The 17,937-nt window shown below is 36.9% G+C and overlaps 1 protein-coding gene across 4 annotated transcripts; it reads right to left on the bottom strand.

Annotated features, from left to right (window-relative positions):
* Positions 1–4,345: 4,345 nt before the first annotated feature.
* il21 (interleukin 21) lies at positions 4,346–17,008 on the bottom strand. 4 transcript variants are annotated; one of them, XM_025910003.1, is made up of 8 exons: positions 16,860–17,008; positions 15,021–15,087; positions 9,222–12,023; positions 9,073–9,114; positions 7,208–7,321; positions 7,056–7,094; positions 6,846–6,926; positions 4,346–6,679 (listed from the first exon to the last, which is right to left on the bottom strand). In XM_025910003.1, the coding sequence occupies exons 3-8, from the start codon at positions 9,345–9,347 to the stop codon at positions 6,662–6,664; spliced, it is 420 nt and encodes a 139-aa protein (XP_025765788.1). In that variant the 5' UTR covers positions 9,348–12,023; positions 15,021–15,087; positions 16,860–17,008; the 3' UTR covers positions 4,346–6,661. The 4 variants fall into 4 exon arrangements, with proteins under 4 accessions (XP_025765788.1, XP_019219381.2, XP_025765791.1 ...); XM_019363836.2 differs by having other exon boundaries at positions 9,222–9,799; XM_025910006.1 differs by having other exon boundaries at positions 9,222–9,796.
* Positions 17,009–17,937: the final 929 nt, after the last annotated feature.

Below are 17,937 nucleotides of genomic sequence, written 5' to 3'. Positions count from 1 at the left end.
AGCCAACCTTTATTACAGATTACCTGTTTTAAATGATGGCAGGTAAAGTGCACAATGTGGTTTCAAAAATAGTTGAAATTCTTATTGATTGCTGATTTTTATGTATCAGCAAAATGTGCACTATAAAACCACCCAGTGAACAGCTGTGTATATAATGGTTATATGTATAATCAAAACGGTAACATTCAGAAGTTCAAATAATATCTGTCAAAGTGCATAAGCCCACTTTATGGTCTGTTTTCAAATTTTTTATGAGGGAAAAACAAGATTTTTGGCATGTTTTTAAAAAAAAAAAAAAAAAAAAAAAAATCACAACTGCTATGTAGTTTCATCTACATAGCAGTAGCTTCATGGTGCTTAATGTTATCTGTCATCTGGTAAACCTCAACAATCACATAATCCCCTATCCACATGCACTTTGCAGCACTGGGAAGGAAAACCTTTCTTCCAACAGGAAGAGATCTCTGGGAGAATTGGGCTCATAGAGGGGCATCCATCTACCATGACTGGTTGGAGGATGAGGGGAAAAGAGAAACAAAGAAACACCACAGACTATGAGAGGGATCGAAAGTAAAAGTCAGATGACATCTGGTAATGGCATTTAAATGCTTCAGGAATTATATGTGGTTAGAGATAAAAGTGATGCGCTCAGTAATTCAGGACAGGCTCAGAGTAGAGCTGCTGCTACTCTGCACCGAACAGCCAGTTGAGGAGGTTTGGACATCTGGATAGGGAGGCTTGGCATCTCTGCTTATATTGCTGCCATTTGACCTAGATGATTCATGGATGGATGGTGTGGCTTTTTTTTGTTTACACCTCTAAATCCATTCATCTATTCCATCAGTCTTTCATCTTCCACTCAATCTCACCGTATCCCTAGCATCCGCCTCTATGACAGCAACCCTCTTCATGTCCTCCTTCAGGATATCCACAAACAAGGTTTGTGGTTTTCCTCTTTTTCTCCTGCCTGGCAGCTCGGTCTTCAACATGCTTTGTCCAATATGTCCACTACCCTCTGCACATGTCCAAACCATCTAAGCTTTGGCTCTGTATCTTTCTCTCCAAGCCTCTTAACATGTATTGTCCTTCTGATATACTAATTTCTAATCTTGTCTGTTTGGTCCCAATAAAACTCTTAACATCTTCAGGTCCACCAGTTCCAGCTCGGTCTCCAGTCTTTTTGTTGGTGCCACCACCTCCGAACCGTACATCATAGCAGGTCTCCCTACCATCTTTTAGACCTTCCCTTTCACTCTTCTGCTATCCTTCTGTCACAAATCTGCCAGTGTTCATCTACACCAAATCCACCCTGTTTGAACCCTCTTCCTCACCTCTCTTTGCACACTCATCTACGCTCTGTTCTTTGCAGCTTGTTATGCTGGTCTCTCTCATATTCTGTCCACCTCTCCAGCCTCTCTTCCATCAGCTCACTACTCTCATTACAGATTCCAGTGGTGTGTGCAAAAACATCATAGTCCATGGAGACTGAGACTGCAAAGGAGTGGATCCCTGATGTAATCCCACTACCACCTTGAACCCACCTGTCACTCCTGCTGCACACCTCAATACTGTCACACACTCATACTCTTGCATACTTCTCTGCCACTCCTGGCTTCTTCATGTGGTGTCACAGTTCCACTCGTGGTACCTTATCATTTACTTTGTCTAAAACCACAAAGGAACAGTGCAACAGGTATAGCATATCACCCTTGTTCTTGAAAATCGATTCCAGTAAATTTCTTCTTTATTTCTCAGGCATCTTCTCACTCTACCAGATTCTGTTAAACCATCTTGTTCAAAAGACCACTGCCCTCTCTCCTAGACATCTCCATATTTCTACAGGTACGTCAGCTCGAACGACCATCTTTCCACTCTTCATTATCATCATAGTTCACTAACTGTCCTCCATGTGTTTTACTCTCCCTCTCATTTCTTCATTCGTCACCTCCTCAAAGTACTCGCTCCATTTTCTCATCATGCTCCCCTCTTGTTAGTGAGGGAGACTTACTGCACAAGTAGACTTCTATACAAGTCCGTTTCTTCCTTCCTTAAATCCTTTGCTCCTTCCCCACAGGAGACAAAAGAGAGAATTATTTTAGTAGTTTTTGTTGATTTGATTTTTTTTTTCCAAATACTTCCCCTATGACTGAGCACACTGAAAACTCCATGTTTCAGTGTGGGTTGCAGCAGTTAATATTTTAACTACTTTCCTACTTGCCCAATTTGCATGTATATGTCAGTGGAGGTTTTGACTGGAATCGTGGATTAAGTGAGTAAGCCTCATTTTAATATGAATGTTCTAAATACATAAATACTTAGAAGGTATACTGTTAGCTGTGATAATGGATACTTGCTACATTAGTCCTCAGTATTGGGAAAATAATATCAATACTGCATCACTACTTTATAACCCTTCTCAGACTTTGCATTCTGTACTGCTAATAGCATAGCAAAATAATTACAGTAAATGTGGTAGATATAATCTCCTCAGAAGCACATTGGGTGTGCATCATGTTAAAAGATTAAAAGAGAACAAATCTTTTGACACTTAAAAAGTCTGCCTTTATGGTCACCACACCTGGATAACTTGATCATGCTTTGTAGTACAGCTCTTATATTATCCCAATATGACTGTGAGCACTAGATCTTTTCTCTTGGTGGTCAGTCTCCTTACCGGGTCTGGTGTGGCACGGTTTGTTTTTCATGAAAGGAAAAATCCCTTCATTTGTCACACATCTAGAGTATCACAATTGGTGTTGTACCCAGAAAGGGAAATTTCACCATCTTTGAAACATAAAATTGATTCCATTTGTGGGAGTTGCTGATCTGACCTTTACACAAAACATATTTTTCTTCTTTGCCTGGAAAGACACTTATAGGCAATGTTGGCACCTGTCGTAAGTTTTGTTTACGGTTCAGAAAACCCCACTTTGATATCCAAGAAAGCATTTATTATCAGTATATTTTAAAGTATGCTGATCATATTGGATGAATAAGAATAAAGCGCAATTCAGTATTTATGACTCATCATCTTGAGTGATTCTGGTTTTTTTTTCTTTCTTGTTTTTGTTTTTTTGCTTGACCAAAGCTTTTTCTAGTGGTTGAACCCACAGGGTCTGCAGGACTTTTTTTCACAGGCGTGAAGTTCATCTTGGTTAAAACAGATGAGTGAGTGAGTTTGTTTTGCTGAAATCCCCCTTTATCATCTGGGAAGTCCATGTTTGTAGCGAGGACACCTGTTTAAAAAAAACATGTTTGCTTATGTCATTATGAGAGTTTTTAGTGGCTTTTGGACTGCCAGGTTGCTGCATGCTTTTTGAAGTCTGTGGTGTTTTTCTCATATATCTTTTCACACATGGTTTTACCACATTTGCAAACTCTGAAAATCCACCTGTTCATAACATTCAAAAACATTGGTGAAAAATTCAGAAAGAACAAGGTTACTCACATGTATTACTTGGATTTTACTTGTAAAAGTTCAGCTTTTTTAAGGCTACATAAGTTTGATGTCATGTTAAACACTATATGAGCATAAATCCGTACATTTGATATTCTCAAAAAATTTTATTAGGTTTGAACAGCTAACACTGGATTTTTGTTTTCAAGTCTTTTTGAAAATCTTAATACACTTTAATATATATTTAACACTTGCCAATATACTGCCCTCTGGTGGTGGGTAGGTTCTTCATCTTCGCTCCTCAAGAATTACAATCCTACCATTAGTACAGGGGTGTCGAACTCCAGGCCTCGAGGCCCGGTGTCCTGCAGATTTTAGATATCATCCTGGGTCAACACACCTGAATCAAATGATTAGTTCATTAACAGGCTTCTGGAGAACTTCAAGACATGTTGAGGAGGCAATTCAGCCATTTAAATGGATCAAGGCACATCTAAAACCTGCAGCACACCGGCCCTCAAGGCTTGGAGTTCGACACCTGTGTTTTAGTATATCCCAGTCGGAATTGCTATTTCAGCGACCTATTAATGGTAAAAGGCTGTTTCATTTCATAACTTAACATTAAAGTTTTAATGGGAATGACTGATTCTCCATCCAAGCAATATTTGATTACACATGCCATAAGCACAACATGCTTAGACAATTATAGTTACTTAGAATCAGCCGTGCATGGGCAACCATGCATGCACAAGCCATCACACTGCCTGTGGCATGTTTTACAGATGATGTGGTATACTTTGGATCATGAGCTGTTTCACTCTCTCTCCATACTTTTTTCCTGCCATTATTCTGGTAGAGGTTGGTCTTGGTTTCATCTGTAGAAAGAGTATTTTTCCAGAACTGTGCTGGCTTTTTTTTTTTTAGATGGTTTTTTTTAGCAAGCTTCACTTTAGCCTTTCTATTCTTGAGGCTTATGAGTGGCTTGCACCTTGAAGGTGAACCCTCTGTATTTACAATTATATAGCCTTCTCTTTATGAGGATATTGATACTCATACCTCCTGGAGAGGGTTGTTTGCTTGGTTGGCTGTTGTGAAGGGTTTTCTCCTCACCATGGAAAATATTCTGTGATCATCCACCACTGTTGTCTTCCATAGACTTTCAGGTCTTTTTCCGTTGGTGAGTTCACCGATGCTTGCTTTCTTTCGCTTTCTTGCGCTATATAAATACAGGCCATTTACCATTTACCATTTCTCAGAATTTGCCAAACTGTAGATTTTGCCACTCCCAGTATTGTAGCAATTTCTCGGATGGGTTTTTTCTGTTTTCGCAGCTTAAGGATGACTTGTTTCACCTGCACAGAGAGCTCCTTTGACCACATTTTGTCTGTTTACAGCAAAATCTTCCAAATACAAGCACCACACCTCAAATCAACTCCAGGCTTTATATCTGCTTAATTAATAATGACATAACGAAAGAATTGCCCCCACCTGCCCATGAAATAGCCTTTGCGTCAACTCTACATTTATTTTTGGACATTTTAAAAAGGGGATGGCACATATTAAGGATCTGGAACTCCTAAACCCTTCATCCATTTGAATGTGGATACCCTGAAACGAAAGCTGAGAGTTTACAGAGTATGTCCATGTCCATTATGTAACTATAATTGGAATATGTTTCGGTAAACAGGTAAAAATAAAACTTCTGTCAGTGTCCAAATATATATGGCCCTAACTGTATCTTCAGCAAACATTAGTCAGACTGTGCCACTAGAAGCTATGCATGCCTACGCATGACATTACCTTCATTGTGCTTTACAGGTTACGTAATATAATTTGGATCATGAGCGCTACCCTTTTATCTTCCTGCTGATCTTAGTGTCATGTCTACAAACCTTTTTATTTTTAGCTTTTTCTGTTCAGCTCATCTGGCCAAAGGTGCTCAGTGATCACTTAATGGGTCTCAGAGCCATGGTTCTTGTGTTGTCATGGGCACTTTTTCATTTTCACAAGATTTGCTTCCACTCATAGAGTATTGCTCAGAGTTTTATGAAACTAGTATGGTTTGAACCTTGAATAAGCCTGTGCAAGCCTCTGCTCTCTTGTACATAGTCTTGTCCAGAAGGTGTCGTTCTTTACCATGGAAAGATTTTGTGATCATCCATCACTGTTGTCTTCCATAGACATCCAGGACAACCTATTCATTTTACCAATTCTCTCTTCTTTTTTTTTTTCTTTTTTTTTCTTTTCTTCAGAGATATATTGATTTAGCCACTCCTAGTGTTCCAGCTGTCTCTCACATATTGTTGTTTTACAGCTTCTGAATGCAACACTTGGATTAAACTTAAACTCTTTGAAAATGTATCTTTACATTTCAGGAAGAGCCTCCAGGACCTTGTCAGGTCAAAACATAGTAAACGGACTGGTTCTTTTATTTGTGATTTTCTACTCTACTTGAGCACTCAAAGCGCTTTGAACAACATGCCTCATTAACCCATTCACACCCCGTCATACGAGCACAAAAAACAACCAAAAAACATGAATAACATCAACACAATTTCTCTTCCACTTTCTGCGAATTTCATTTATATTTATTTTTCTCAGTATAGTCCATTACATATAAAAAGGTAATACTAAAAACTTGTACTTGGTATCAAATATTTGAACAATAAATATCTAAACATGCAAACTATATAATAAATATAGTTTGATAGCACAGTTAGACACTGTCTTTATTAATATCAATCTGCCATTTATATGAAGTTGACAAGAGAAAGTTACGACATGTTAACTATACAATGGACCACTCCCAGAATGAAAAAAAAATGCCCATTTGCTTAAAAAAAAAAAAAATAGAACACTTGTGTTTCAGTTCCTGCTACAAGCAGAGAATCTGTCCTTCATATAAACTAGGCACATCAAATAATGTATGGTAATTAATTTGATATTTTCAGATGGTACAGTTGTTTGACAAAATAATTTATGTACTAAGGAAATTCATACACAGTATAAATGTCATTATAAACTATTCTTTGAGAACTACAAAATGAATGAATAAATTAATTTTCCCTCTCACTGACTGAGGGTACCAAGTCCACTAGGTGGCAGCAGAGCAGCTTTCCTGATAGCTGTGAGTTAACCATTTCAATATAAATAAATAATAAATAAGTTAAATATTTATCAGGCTGTAAGATGCAGTCTTTGACGTGCTTGGCCCTTTACAAAGTAGTGTCTTCTCTAAAGTTGCTACTGGATCTTCAGCTCATCTCAGATTCTGCTTATACCCTAAAAAGAAATGAAAATAAATACTTGATGCTAGTTTGGACAGCAAATTAATACATTTATGAAAATATTAAAGAGCATAGCCTTTTTTATTTTAAGCTTACTGTAAAAACAAAATGGTCTAGTATTTTATGTATAGCTTTCTGAAATATATCTGAAATAGTCTTACCCTTTGAACCAGAGACTCCAGTCTGTTGAAAAACTCTGATGCTTTTTCCTTAGGATGTGAGTGGCAGGTTGAGCAGTTGTTCTAAAAAGAAACATAGAAGAAAGGAGTTTACTTCAATGGTCATTTACTACAAGAGTCTGTGTACAAACAAAAAAAAAAAACAATAGTCACAATCGAGAAAAAAAGCAGTGCTGACGAATTTTTACTTACCGTAGAAGTTTCTGTGTTACAAAAGTTCAGTCCATTGATCTGCAATGGTTGAAAGAAATACACCAGTTTTAGAAATGCAGTGTACCAGAATGTTGACATTAGTCTTTAGAATAAGACTTAAGGTATATGGTTTATTATGATAGTGTACTTACAGTAAGGGTATGATTAAGACTCTTGTAAAGTTTTTTCTGGTATTTTCCACTTATGCCAAAATGTTCAAGCAGAGTCTCCCGAAAGCAAGTTAAGGCTGTCAGACAACAGCAGTCCTGTTATGAAAAGAAAAGGAAATGATAATGAATACGACATCATGATTATCCCAGCTTACACACGAACATATATATGTCAGGGTTCCGGTTGGTCTTTTTAAATACATTTGCTTTTTTAAATGAGATGTATCACACGGAGCACCAACACAACAGCTTGATGCATGCACAGTTCTGCTTCATTTACAGTTGGCTATGAAAATGAGAGTTTTCTTTGTTTCAAAAATAATTGTTCCAAGAAAGCTATTGTTTGTAGTTTCATGTCATGACTTCATTGTAGTTGACTTTCCAATCTGATGCACACAAATAACATTTTTACATAAAATGAAACTGAACCAAACAGAGTTTCCACTATTTCAATGATAACTTTCTGTTAAGTGAAAGAGGGTTTTTTTTTTTTTGTTTTTTTTTTATGAATTGTTTCCCTCCAAAAATCTGAATGAAAATGCTGATGATACAATGCAATTTTTCCCCATGTGAAACACTTGTTTCTGTTTAGATACTCATTTTCCAGTGTGGTGTGACACCCGTGAACTCAGCCAGCTTGGGTCAAAGTTTTTTTGAGTGTTTTTTTTTGAGTGTTTTATATCTGCCTAGCGAATTAGCCGTAATTTATTTTGCTGCATTTAAAAATCTGAAATTCTGCTACAGTTATTGTTAATTCTTATCATTAGTGCTTTAGTTTAGTGTTGTGATTCTCATTTTGAAACCATAATCTTTGTTTTGCAAAGCAAGATCAGATGCTTGGTAATCCTCATCATTCGCGGTGTGAGATAAACTGTAATTTGCAAGATGTTAAACAGAATATTGACTCAAAAGTTTTCTAGCATTCTGTCAAATGCTCAGAGTTTGAGAGGTGGCGTGAGGAAGTGTAATGGTTTTGTCTGCTCTCTGCTTGATTACTCATCACATTTCACTCAAAGGAAGCTGTGAGAAAATGAAAAAAATCCACTGAGCACACTCTTGAGTTGACTCACTGAATGAAAATGAATAAGCCTGACAAGAAAGAAGGCTGATTAGAATTTACTAGTAATGCAGTGCATCTTAATAAACATTTACAAGTCTAGTTATATAAAGGGCACATAATGAGACTATGTAGGATTTGTCCACAAGAGCATTGCAAAACTTTACAAAATGTTTTTAGGTTTCATTACTAAGATGTGCTATAGAGTCTTTAAAGTAAATATTGTCATTTCTATTTATAAATATTGAAATAAATATGGCCTTTTTGAGGATTTCATTTTAGTCAAATCAACTCAGAAAAATAACTAAAATGCATGGTCTCATAGTGCAAAGTTTTAATAATATTCTGTATAATAGTCATATTTTTGTTTCTAATTAAACCAAGAAATGTATAATGTAGTTATAATCCTGTCTAACACTTAATTATGTGGATTTTATTTTTGCTAAATTAAATTTTAAATGCTTACATTTTACTCTGTAAACGTTTTAGTCTGACAGTTCCTCTGCTGCTTAATCTGACAGTCATTTATTTTGAAGTATTGTGATCAAAGAGCAGATGCTAAATTTAAATCTGGACCTTTAGCCTTTGAGTTTCGAGTTTTACAGCTGCTTATCACCCTGCACATTTTAGTATTTCACACATCATTTGATGTACTCCTACAGTACCCGGCGCCTGACAAACTAACTACAGTAAGTGGGAGCATAACAACAATGAGTAAGCAACCACCGATATTTATCGTAGTGGTGACCATATGGTCTGCATTATTTTAGATTAAAGTAGTTTTGCTTACCTCAATATCCTTTGGTGGAGTATTCATCATTAGTTCTGTGTTCTGCAAAATGAAGTCAAAAAAGATTGCATTAGGTAATGAAAGTTAGTTAGAAAGCAAGTTGTCAAATGCAGTTAAAGCAGTTAAAAAGTTGATGTAGATGAACTAACCGGAAGGTCGCGTTTGAGCATTTTCAGCTCTCTAAGGACTTCTTGTAGTTTTTTGCGCTCCAAAGGTGATGCTTTGACCAAAGAGCAACAGTAGACTGTGAAAAGGCAAAAAACGATCAGCTTCATATTGTTAAGTGTCAGCAGCAGGCACCGATTCACCAAAAGACGCTTTACCCAAGTTTTACTGAAAATGCAGATACTTGTGTCGCTTACCTTTTTATACTTATCCCTGAGGACACAGGAAAACCGCTTTTACAGAGTAAGAGAGGAAAACTGCAGAAACTAGTGTGTGAGTAATGAAATTTTCTTTTCCACTGGCAGTCACCACTACGTGATCCGAAACTGGCGTCAAGCCGCGCGTGCGTGGGGCCTATAGATGCTAGTGTGTGTGAATGTAAACTCGTTTGAGTGCACCCGACTCACCCGGAAACTAGAGGAACGACGACGACACTTCCCATTTTCACTTTGAATCAGTGGAGCCACAGCTTGTACCGTGTCATAGGTATTCTTTGTAGGTGTGGTATTGACAACCTGAATGCATTCACTGCATTGTGGCCACCTACACGGACAAATATCTTCTGCAACAACAGGAAACCCTTTGTAAGAGTTAATGTTTTACCAAAGGGACGTAAAAAAAAATACATATAGATATATATATGTTGTGTTTTCATAGTGCATAAGAAAGTAAGCTAATATTGGAGTAACATTTGCTGAGTAGTTCTTTATGCTGCTATTTCACTCTTTTGTCTCTTACAAATTTCTTTGTCCACTTGCAAGATCAAGGAAACGTACAGCGGCTTAAGGGGGTCTGCTTATGAAATGCCTTGAAACAGTTGCATGTGTCATTATGGACAGGACTGACAGTGTCACGTCATTTCAAAAGGATGACACATGCTGTTACACACTCACAGAAATAGATTAATGACGGTGTGCACGGGAAAAAAATAAAGGTTTTATAAAGAAATGTTGTCATTATGTCATGTGTTGTAATTACATTGTAATTATTTGATGATCAACTATTTTTGTAGGTGAGGCGGTTAAGCATCTGGTCGTTCCTAGGTGTTCATTATTATCAGTAGCTCTCAAGGCAGATCCAAAACTGGTTGAAAAGATTGTGTCTGTTCTTTCTTCAAATAACTCAACTTAGTTGCTGCCACTTTTGCTGAGCAACAGATCAACAGTTCAGTTTTATCCATATATATATATATATATATTACGACAGCTATGAGGAGTATAGGTAATTGCTATTGGATTGCCTGTCTTTTCTTTTGTGTTTTTGTTAGTTCAAATTAATATTTTTTGTACTAAAAATACGCACAGAAGGAAATTGCAATCAAAAATGAAGATGCTCCAAGGATAAGCAACGCCACATATTACTTATATTTAGTTTTTTATTGCCACATGTGTAAAAACTGAATAGCTTGTAAAAGTGATCGAATAAACACTCGATTCTGGTTAACTTACACAAGATGTTTGTGAATGCCGAATAAAGAGGTAAAATTACTATTTATTTTCTTTCACTTTCAGGTTTGTCTGTAGTTTAACTCGCACTCGCACGAAAGCACTTCTGTATATTGGGAATTTTTGTACGTTTTGCTTATGTCAAACATACATTATGTCAGTCATCTGATGCATTGGTTCACCACAGTGAGACAAAACAGCAGTCATATTTCTCACTTTTATTTGTAGAAGTTGCATAGGTCTGTATAACTTTGTACTTCAAAAAGATCGACAAAGCCCGTGCTCAGCTTTACTTGACTTTGTTTGAATTATCGTTGATTGCATTGTTTGTATAGGTGTGTTTGTGTTGTGTTGACATGATGTTAGACATGTCAATCATCATCACTGGGATGCAGTTTAAAAATAAAAGTTTTACACACCTTTGCCTCTGTATCATTTCATGCTCTGTTGCCATTTTGCCTACATTGTTTTGTCCATCACCGTCACAAACTTGGTATTAAAGTAACATTGTCACCATGTTGGCTGCATGAAACCAACATGCAACATTCTATTAATATTGCATAATTAAGCACCCATTCTAGGGGATTTTCGTAGCACTGTCCTCACGAATTCTTCATATTTTTAACTTTATAAATAATTTGGTCAAGAGAAAAAGTTTTCCTTTTTTGACTCCTGAGACACCGTTTTTCATGAGAATCGGATGGACGTGAAATTTTGACGATCCGAATTATATCCCATATTATATCTCATTGTCCGTGAGTTCAACTGAATGTCAGTGCCAAATGTAAATAGTCTCCTTTATGCTTTCACTGAAATGGGACTTATCATTGGGCAGTTTTAAAAGATAATGACTAAAACCCGCTTCTGAGGTAATTGTGTTAAAAAGACAAAGACATGTAGTCGATGAGCTCGATTTTTATTATAATAGATTGGTTGTCATCATCATAATAATAATAATAATAAACAACATAGTCTTTAATCACAGTTATATTTTAGCTGTAGGAAACCTTTTATGGAAATATCACTGAATATTTAATGATGGTCATCTACTCCACTTAACAACTTACACATTTTGGAATTTCAGATTGTATCATAGGTTAGTCAGTATGTCCATGTTCATACTACCACAGTCTTTCTGCCCCGTCAGTGTTAGTGCGCAAGTTCTCTCCATACACACAATCTTTACAACAATCTACGGCAACCAGAAGAGAGGAAGTGAGAGTGAAAGAGAAAACCCCTCTCGTCTGTTTTCTCTCTTCGTCAGCGTAAGGGAACAGGTGGGTGGGGGCTCCGACTGGTCTAAGAGGTGCATCACCCTCAGCATCTTATCAGGAGTACCTTCTGTAATGCGCACACAGAAAGGAAAAAGTGTCCACAGGTAGATTAAAAATTCAAAAGAATTTCCTCATCTGGCTGCCACCAGAGAATCCCTCCTAACCCACCTGTGGTGTGCTGGTTTGTGTTTTTACGTCTAAGAGTCTTACAAAGCAGCGTTGTTGAAATGAGGAATTCATAAAACCTTTCCTCCCCCATCATAGAGATTAGTGGAGGAGATAAGGAACAAGGCCCTTATCATTAAAGAAATGCAGTGGAAATAAAGGTGCAAGATTGTTCAAGGTGTTACATAAGCATAAGGATGTATCATTTACATTTCATAGCTCTTAGCTTCTTTTTCCAGTTGCAGGTCCAACAACGGATTCTGTGCATCATTTTCCCCCCTTTTTTGTCAAATAGCTTATTTGAGTTGTAAAAAAAACCCAAAATGTTTATTAATGACTAAATAATAAACCAGTAATAGGAAAATCCTCTCAAGAAATGAAAATCTACCTCATTTTTACTTTATCGGGAGGGTCATACGTATTAATTGATTCACCAGTTTTCAATTCCAATCAAAAACAATAATCTTAAAATAATAACTAAAAATTACAAAGATTTACAACTGGTTAGTTGTGTTTAGTCATTCTGATTAAACGGGCAGTCAGGGAGAAAAAAGCTGTTACATTTTATTCATTACAAATATGAGTAAATTAAAGAAGAACAGAAGAAATTACTCAGTGCAACTCTATTGTTTTTGTATCTAATGCATGTAAAAATGGTAAATGTGTTGATGTGGTTTAACAAAAATGAAGGCCCCAGTTTGAGACTGACTATCCCCCTGCAAGCTCACTTTAAACAGTTATTCTGTCAGTTTAGTCTGCTGGGCTAGAAGTTTTTCAGTTTAACCAGGATATCCACGCAACAGATATCCTGTTCAACACTTCCTTTCTGCATAGTGGTTAAAAGCTAATAGAAAACTAGTCAGACTACAGCCAGTGGTTTCAAATTAACGTTCCTGTTTTTTGGTTCCCACATGCATTTATTACCTGCATGGCCATTTGATCTCACACTGCAAGTACACCACAAAACCTTGGATGACAAAAATATTGGCATTTGTCTATCGGTTGGTAATGAAATTAAGACAACTTGTTTCCTGGTACAACGTACTTGTTATGCCCACTTGAACCAATAAAAGAGTAGCATAGGGAATAGTCTGGGGAATTTACAGCTAGTGAATGGTCATCGATTAAATTCAATTTAATTTATATAGCGCCAAGTCACAACAGCAACTTTATATTGTAAAGCTACAGTAATACAGAAAAAAACCCAACATTAAGACAACACACTATGAGCAAGCAATTGGCAAAAGTTGATGCATAACAATGGACATCTAGCGTTCAACCGGACCCGATTCTCACAAAATTTTATGTGTGAGGAAAACTTTGAAATTCTACTTTGTCTTCTGAGGCACTGCACTTAATTTCAAAGCATCACAAGAGTTAGCTGGATTAGTCGTACTGTAGTTATTCAAACTGACATAAAACTAAAATTAATTCATCTATGCGACTATGACAAAAAGGCCATCAATTAAAACTTCTCTTAAACATAGTGGCTTAGTTGAAAGTGGAACTCTTGAAATCTTATCGTCAGATATCTAGAACTTTGCAAAACAGTGCTCTACTGAGACATGTTTTTCAATGATGACTAACAGTCTTGGTCAGACGTGGCATGCCACACTGCGAAATGTTCTTTGTGGTCAGCCAGAGTGTTAAACACAGCGACAAAACAGTGCGTCTTGTTTCAAGTCGCGCTTTGTCTTAAACAACACGTAGACGAATGTCAACAAGACTGAGAGCAGCATATGTAATTACCTCGGTGCAATCACATCTCACTAATGGATACAAAACTCTTAAAATTACATGAGTTTATTATTATTAATATAACAATAATTAGAATGTCTTGGTACCGACAGGTAAGTTGGATTAACGTCACTTTAGTGTGAACTGAGATTGAGAACTTGAGATGTCACAGGATGAATAAATATTTAAATCTGTGTTACTTAAATGACATCATATTAGGAGACTGTGATTTAACAGTTATATCTGCAATGCATTCAACTTAGATCTGTGTACAAGTTATGCTTATGTGCCTTTTTCTTACTTTACACTGAAAATAAAGCATAAATAACATTTTTTGTATTTTTTTCTTTTACATTTTATTGAAGTTGGTTAAGAGTAGACCCCCGTTCATTTTTCTAAATACCATTTTTGCCACGAGTTATTAGTGTGAGGTGACCTAAAACCAGATGTCAATCAAAAGTAAATGTTTCATTTTTTTGTCAACAAATGATTTGTCTATTTTTCTGCTACTGTATTTCATTATTACGTAGCTCGGCCACACTTGTTGCTCATCAGTATCATAATTTGTTTTTGTTTTGACTTGATATTGCTTGCTCAAACCGTAAATGTCAGCTTTGTTTTGTTTTTGTTTATTGCACGTGTACCTCTTCTTATGCATACAATAAATAAAATACGTGTCCAATACATACTCTTTAATGTAAATTCATCTAATTATGGTTTCAGTACGGGTGGCGTGGCCTAAAAACAACATGCAAGTTGTGTTCTTTGTCTTTTCAGGTAGTTTAAGTGAAAGTTAAAAGGATCTTCATGAATTCACCGTCATTAGATGTTGTGTTTGCAGTTCAAGCATGTTACACTATGAGGCAGATTTATTTACTTCTTCTTGAAAATGAGTTGACTTCCTACTCCCACTTGCAGTAGTATGATTTCCTACACTGTGGTCTCCCCTTTGTGAACAGTTTGCATTGCCATGGTGCGGAGAGAGTAGGCGCAAGGTTGAAAGTTTGCACGAAACACACGCATCTTGGCATTTTTTAAGTGAGTGTCTATGTTTTTTAATTAAAATGCTGACTGAGAGAAACACGAAGACTTGTTTTGTTTTAGGTGCAACGACAAATGAAGGAGATTATCAATGATTATGAAATGTGAGCATGCTCATTACCGTAAGTGTACAGGAAGATACAAAGCTGCCGTGGGTGGGGGATTGCCTCTTCTGGTCTTGTTCACTGCTATGACAAGAGGGATGACACAGCTTGTTTACAAGGCTTGTTTATAACCATTGTTTATTGTTCATAGTCATCATTAGTGCATTCAAAGATGATACCAGCTGCTATTTTTAATATCAAAATGTAGATTTCGGCTCCTGTTGACACTGTCATCGGGTAAATAAGCAATCACAGATGAAGTTTGATAAATGAAGCATAACGAAACAAGCTTACAGGGCCAGTGGTAAATCTGCAAGCCGGAATTTACCATCGGCAAAATGCTGATGAAATTAGCCTGCAGCGCATTAGAGTTCAGTATGGTAACCCACAAAGTTGATTGGAAGTTTTCTTGTATAAAATGTGAGGAATTTCATATATTGATTCCAGTAGACAGGAAAGCTAAACTACTTTTCTTTTTTCCTTCTGAGTATGCAGTTGTGACCAGATTGCACAAAAAGTGCTTGATATATATGGGTACAGTGCCTTATCTGATGATCTGATAAAAGCTTTAAAATAAAAAACAGCAAAATGAGCCGGGTTTTTTTAATTATCTTGTGACAGCAGTTTCTGTTATCAAAACCAGAATGAAGAGTTTATCTTTGGTTTCTTTGGCCTACACATACAGAGAGTCGCTTACGCATAGCTGGTTATTCTCTGGGAGTTTGGTCAGTAGCTGCAAAGTAGGTTTTCACACTTTATCAGCTTGAAATAGTCTGGGAATAATTTGCCTGATGATAAATACTAGTTAAGAACACACAATAAACAGGTATAAACAAGCTAAAAATTGTGACAACATCTTTGGAGACACAAAATATTCACATGTTCATCGAGCATTTTAGAGATAAAGTATTTTACATCTTTATGATTCAAACAGTTCAACTTTAGAAATATTTTCCTTACATTTCCACTCCCGTGTACTAATGCTGGCATTACCATTTTCTTAATAAAAAAAAAAAAATACTAATGTTTTCTGTGTGAAATCTAAGACATCTGCAATTTTCACACTTTGCAAAGTCACCCAAATGGTTGGCCCAACGCTGCTTATTATTTTATGAAAATGAACAATTCTGCACAGTCAGAAAAGGATGGAAAGTGGGTTTTCACAAAACCTGCATAAATCGGGTCACCGTGACTGATCTGACAAAAGGCAAATAGGAAAACTAATGAAAAGGAGCCAACATGACCTATTTTTTTGTTATTTTGTGGAAAGGAGTATTTAACCAAAGAACTAGAACTAAATTCTGAAACCATGTCCTTTACTGTTGGCACAGTGAGGATGCAAGACAATGCCATTTACCAAACCTGCTAGTGCGTGCCATTTGTCAACCAAGGTTTTCTCTTCCACAGTAGCACACACCTGACCTACTCATATGTTCAAAGGTAAGTGGTTAAGGGGTGGCAACGCAACTCCACACAAACCCCGAGCATCAAAATGCAGGGCATGTGTGGGAGTCAGGTGTGTAATCTTAAGATCTGAACTATAGGTTTTCTCTGTTGCAACATCTTGAAGGTCATCAAAGCCTTCACATTAATTTCTAAGCAAGTTTTCTTCTCAACTGTACTTGACTAAATACAAATAGGACTAAATAGCACCTTAAATAATACAAGAACTACAATGTGTCTCCACTGTACAAAATACTGATAAACTGAAAACTGACAATGCTCATTTTAAAGGGTAATTTTATAATTAATACCACATCACCATAGCAGTAGATTGTAAATAATAGAATGTCTAATATTGCAAAAACTAAACATATCTTTAGATAAATAGCTGAAGCTTTAAAAAGCCAACATACCACAGCTGCAGTCGCCCGTCGGTTCTTCTAAGCACAATGACAGTTATTACTTTGTCTTGAGTTTATCTTACTCAAAGGGGGCTTGCGAAAACAGCTTTCCTACATAATGGTGACACATTCTTGACCTTTAAGGGTTAATGCGATTGACTTTTACCAGCAACGACCAGACTTAAAAGGTTTAGCTGTTTTGGAAATTGATCATTTGAAGGGAAGAGAAAAACAACAAGCGGAGCAGTGGGAGTACTGAACAGGCCGTGAGCTGTGAATACTGTTTAACCACAACAGTAGGGGAATAACACTCAGCTGAGGGGCCGTGAAGATATTAAGGCCTTGAAACTGACACTGTTGCAAAACATCAAACTCCAATTGGAAAGTTTTGTTCTAAAATCAAACATCCACTGTCTGAACACCTACACTTCCAAACTAGGTTGCTCCCTGCAGGTAAAGTACCCTCTTTCTTTTATGCTGTTATTAAAGTGAGTCTAGCTGCTGGAAGAAATTAAAAACAAACCTTTAAACTCAACTTTAAATATGACACAAAAAGTTTTTATGCTGGCGGAGAGCAGTAGACGGTTTTATAAAAGTAGACACCCCACCTCCTACATATCCATTTAGAGAATGCTTCAAAACGGCTGCCTAAATGTTGATACTTGTGCCTGGACGAGTATGAAAATGGCTACCAGGTGACGAGATGTGCCCCCAGAATGACGTTTGGTGTTCACTTGGAGTTTCCTAATAAAACTGTTGAGCAAACAAAGCAAAACATGGATGTTTGAGGCCACGTTATCCTTTTGGATATCCGTTTTTCCTTTCTTTTCCTGAAAAACAGCTTTCAAATATGATATCCTTCAAGGAGGGAGAATAGAAGTTGTCTGCTGGAGTAAAGACAGCTCATGTTGTTTTTCAGGTGGTCAAGTCTTAATTTGCACAGATTTCATAGCAAGTTACTCCACAACTAAATAGATGAATTTACTTTTCAAGTCTTTTGTCGTCTCTTCTTCCCCTCACCCCAACCGGTCATGGCAGATGGCCGCCCCTCCCTGAGCCTGGTTCTCCCCAAGGTTTCTTCCTGTTAGAA

The sequence above is a fragment of the Oreochromis niloticus genome, linkage group LG2, assembly GCF_001858045.2.
Source record: "Oreochromis niloticus isolate F11D_XX linkage group LG2, O_niloticus_UMD_NMBU, whole genome shotgun sequence".
In the NCBI taxonomy this organism is placed as follows: Eukaryota; Metazoa; Chordata; class Actinopteri; order Cichliformes; family Cichlidae; genus Oreochromis; species Oreochromis niloticus.
Note: the sequence above shows the minus strand (reverse complement) of the source record. Positions and strands in the feature narration are given on the sequence as shown.

What these genes read in the sequence shown, in the direction of transcription:
- il21 (XM_025910003.1), bottom strand. Translation starts at nt 9,347, where the DNA reads ATGAAGCTGATCGTTTTTTGCCTTTTCACAGTCTACTGTTGCTCTTTG. An exon ending in TGCTCAAACGCGACCTTCCG is followed by an intron (nt 9,115 to 9,221) that starts GTTAGTTCATCT and finishes TTCATTTTGCAG; the next exon opens with AACACAGAACTAATGATGAA. An exon ending in CTCCACCAAAGGATATTGAG is followed by an intron (nt 7,322 to 9,072) that starts GTAAGCAAAACT and finishes TTTTCATAACAG; the next exon opens with GACTGCTGTTGTCTGACAGC.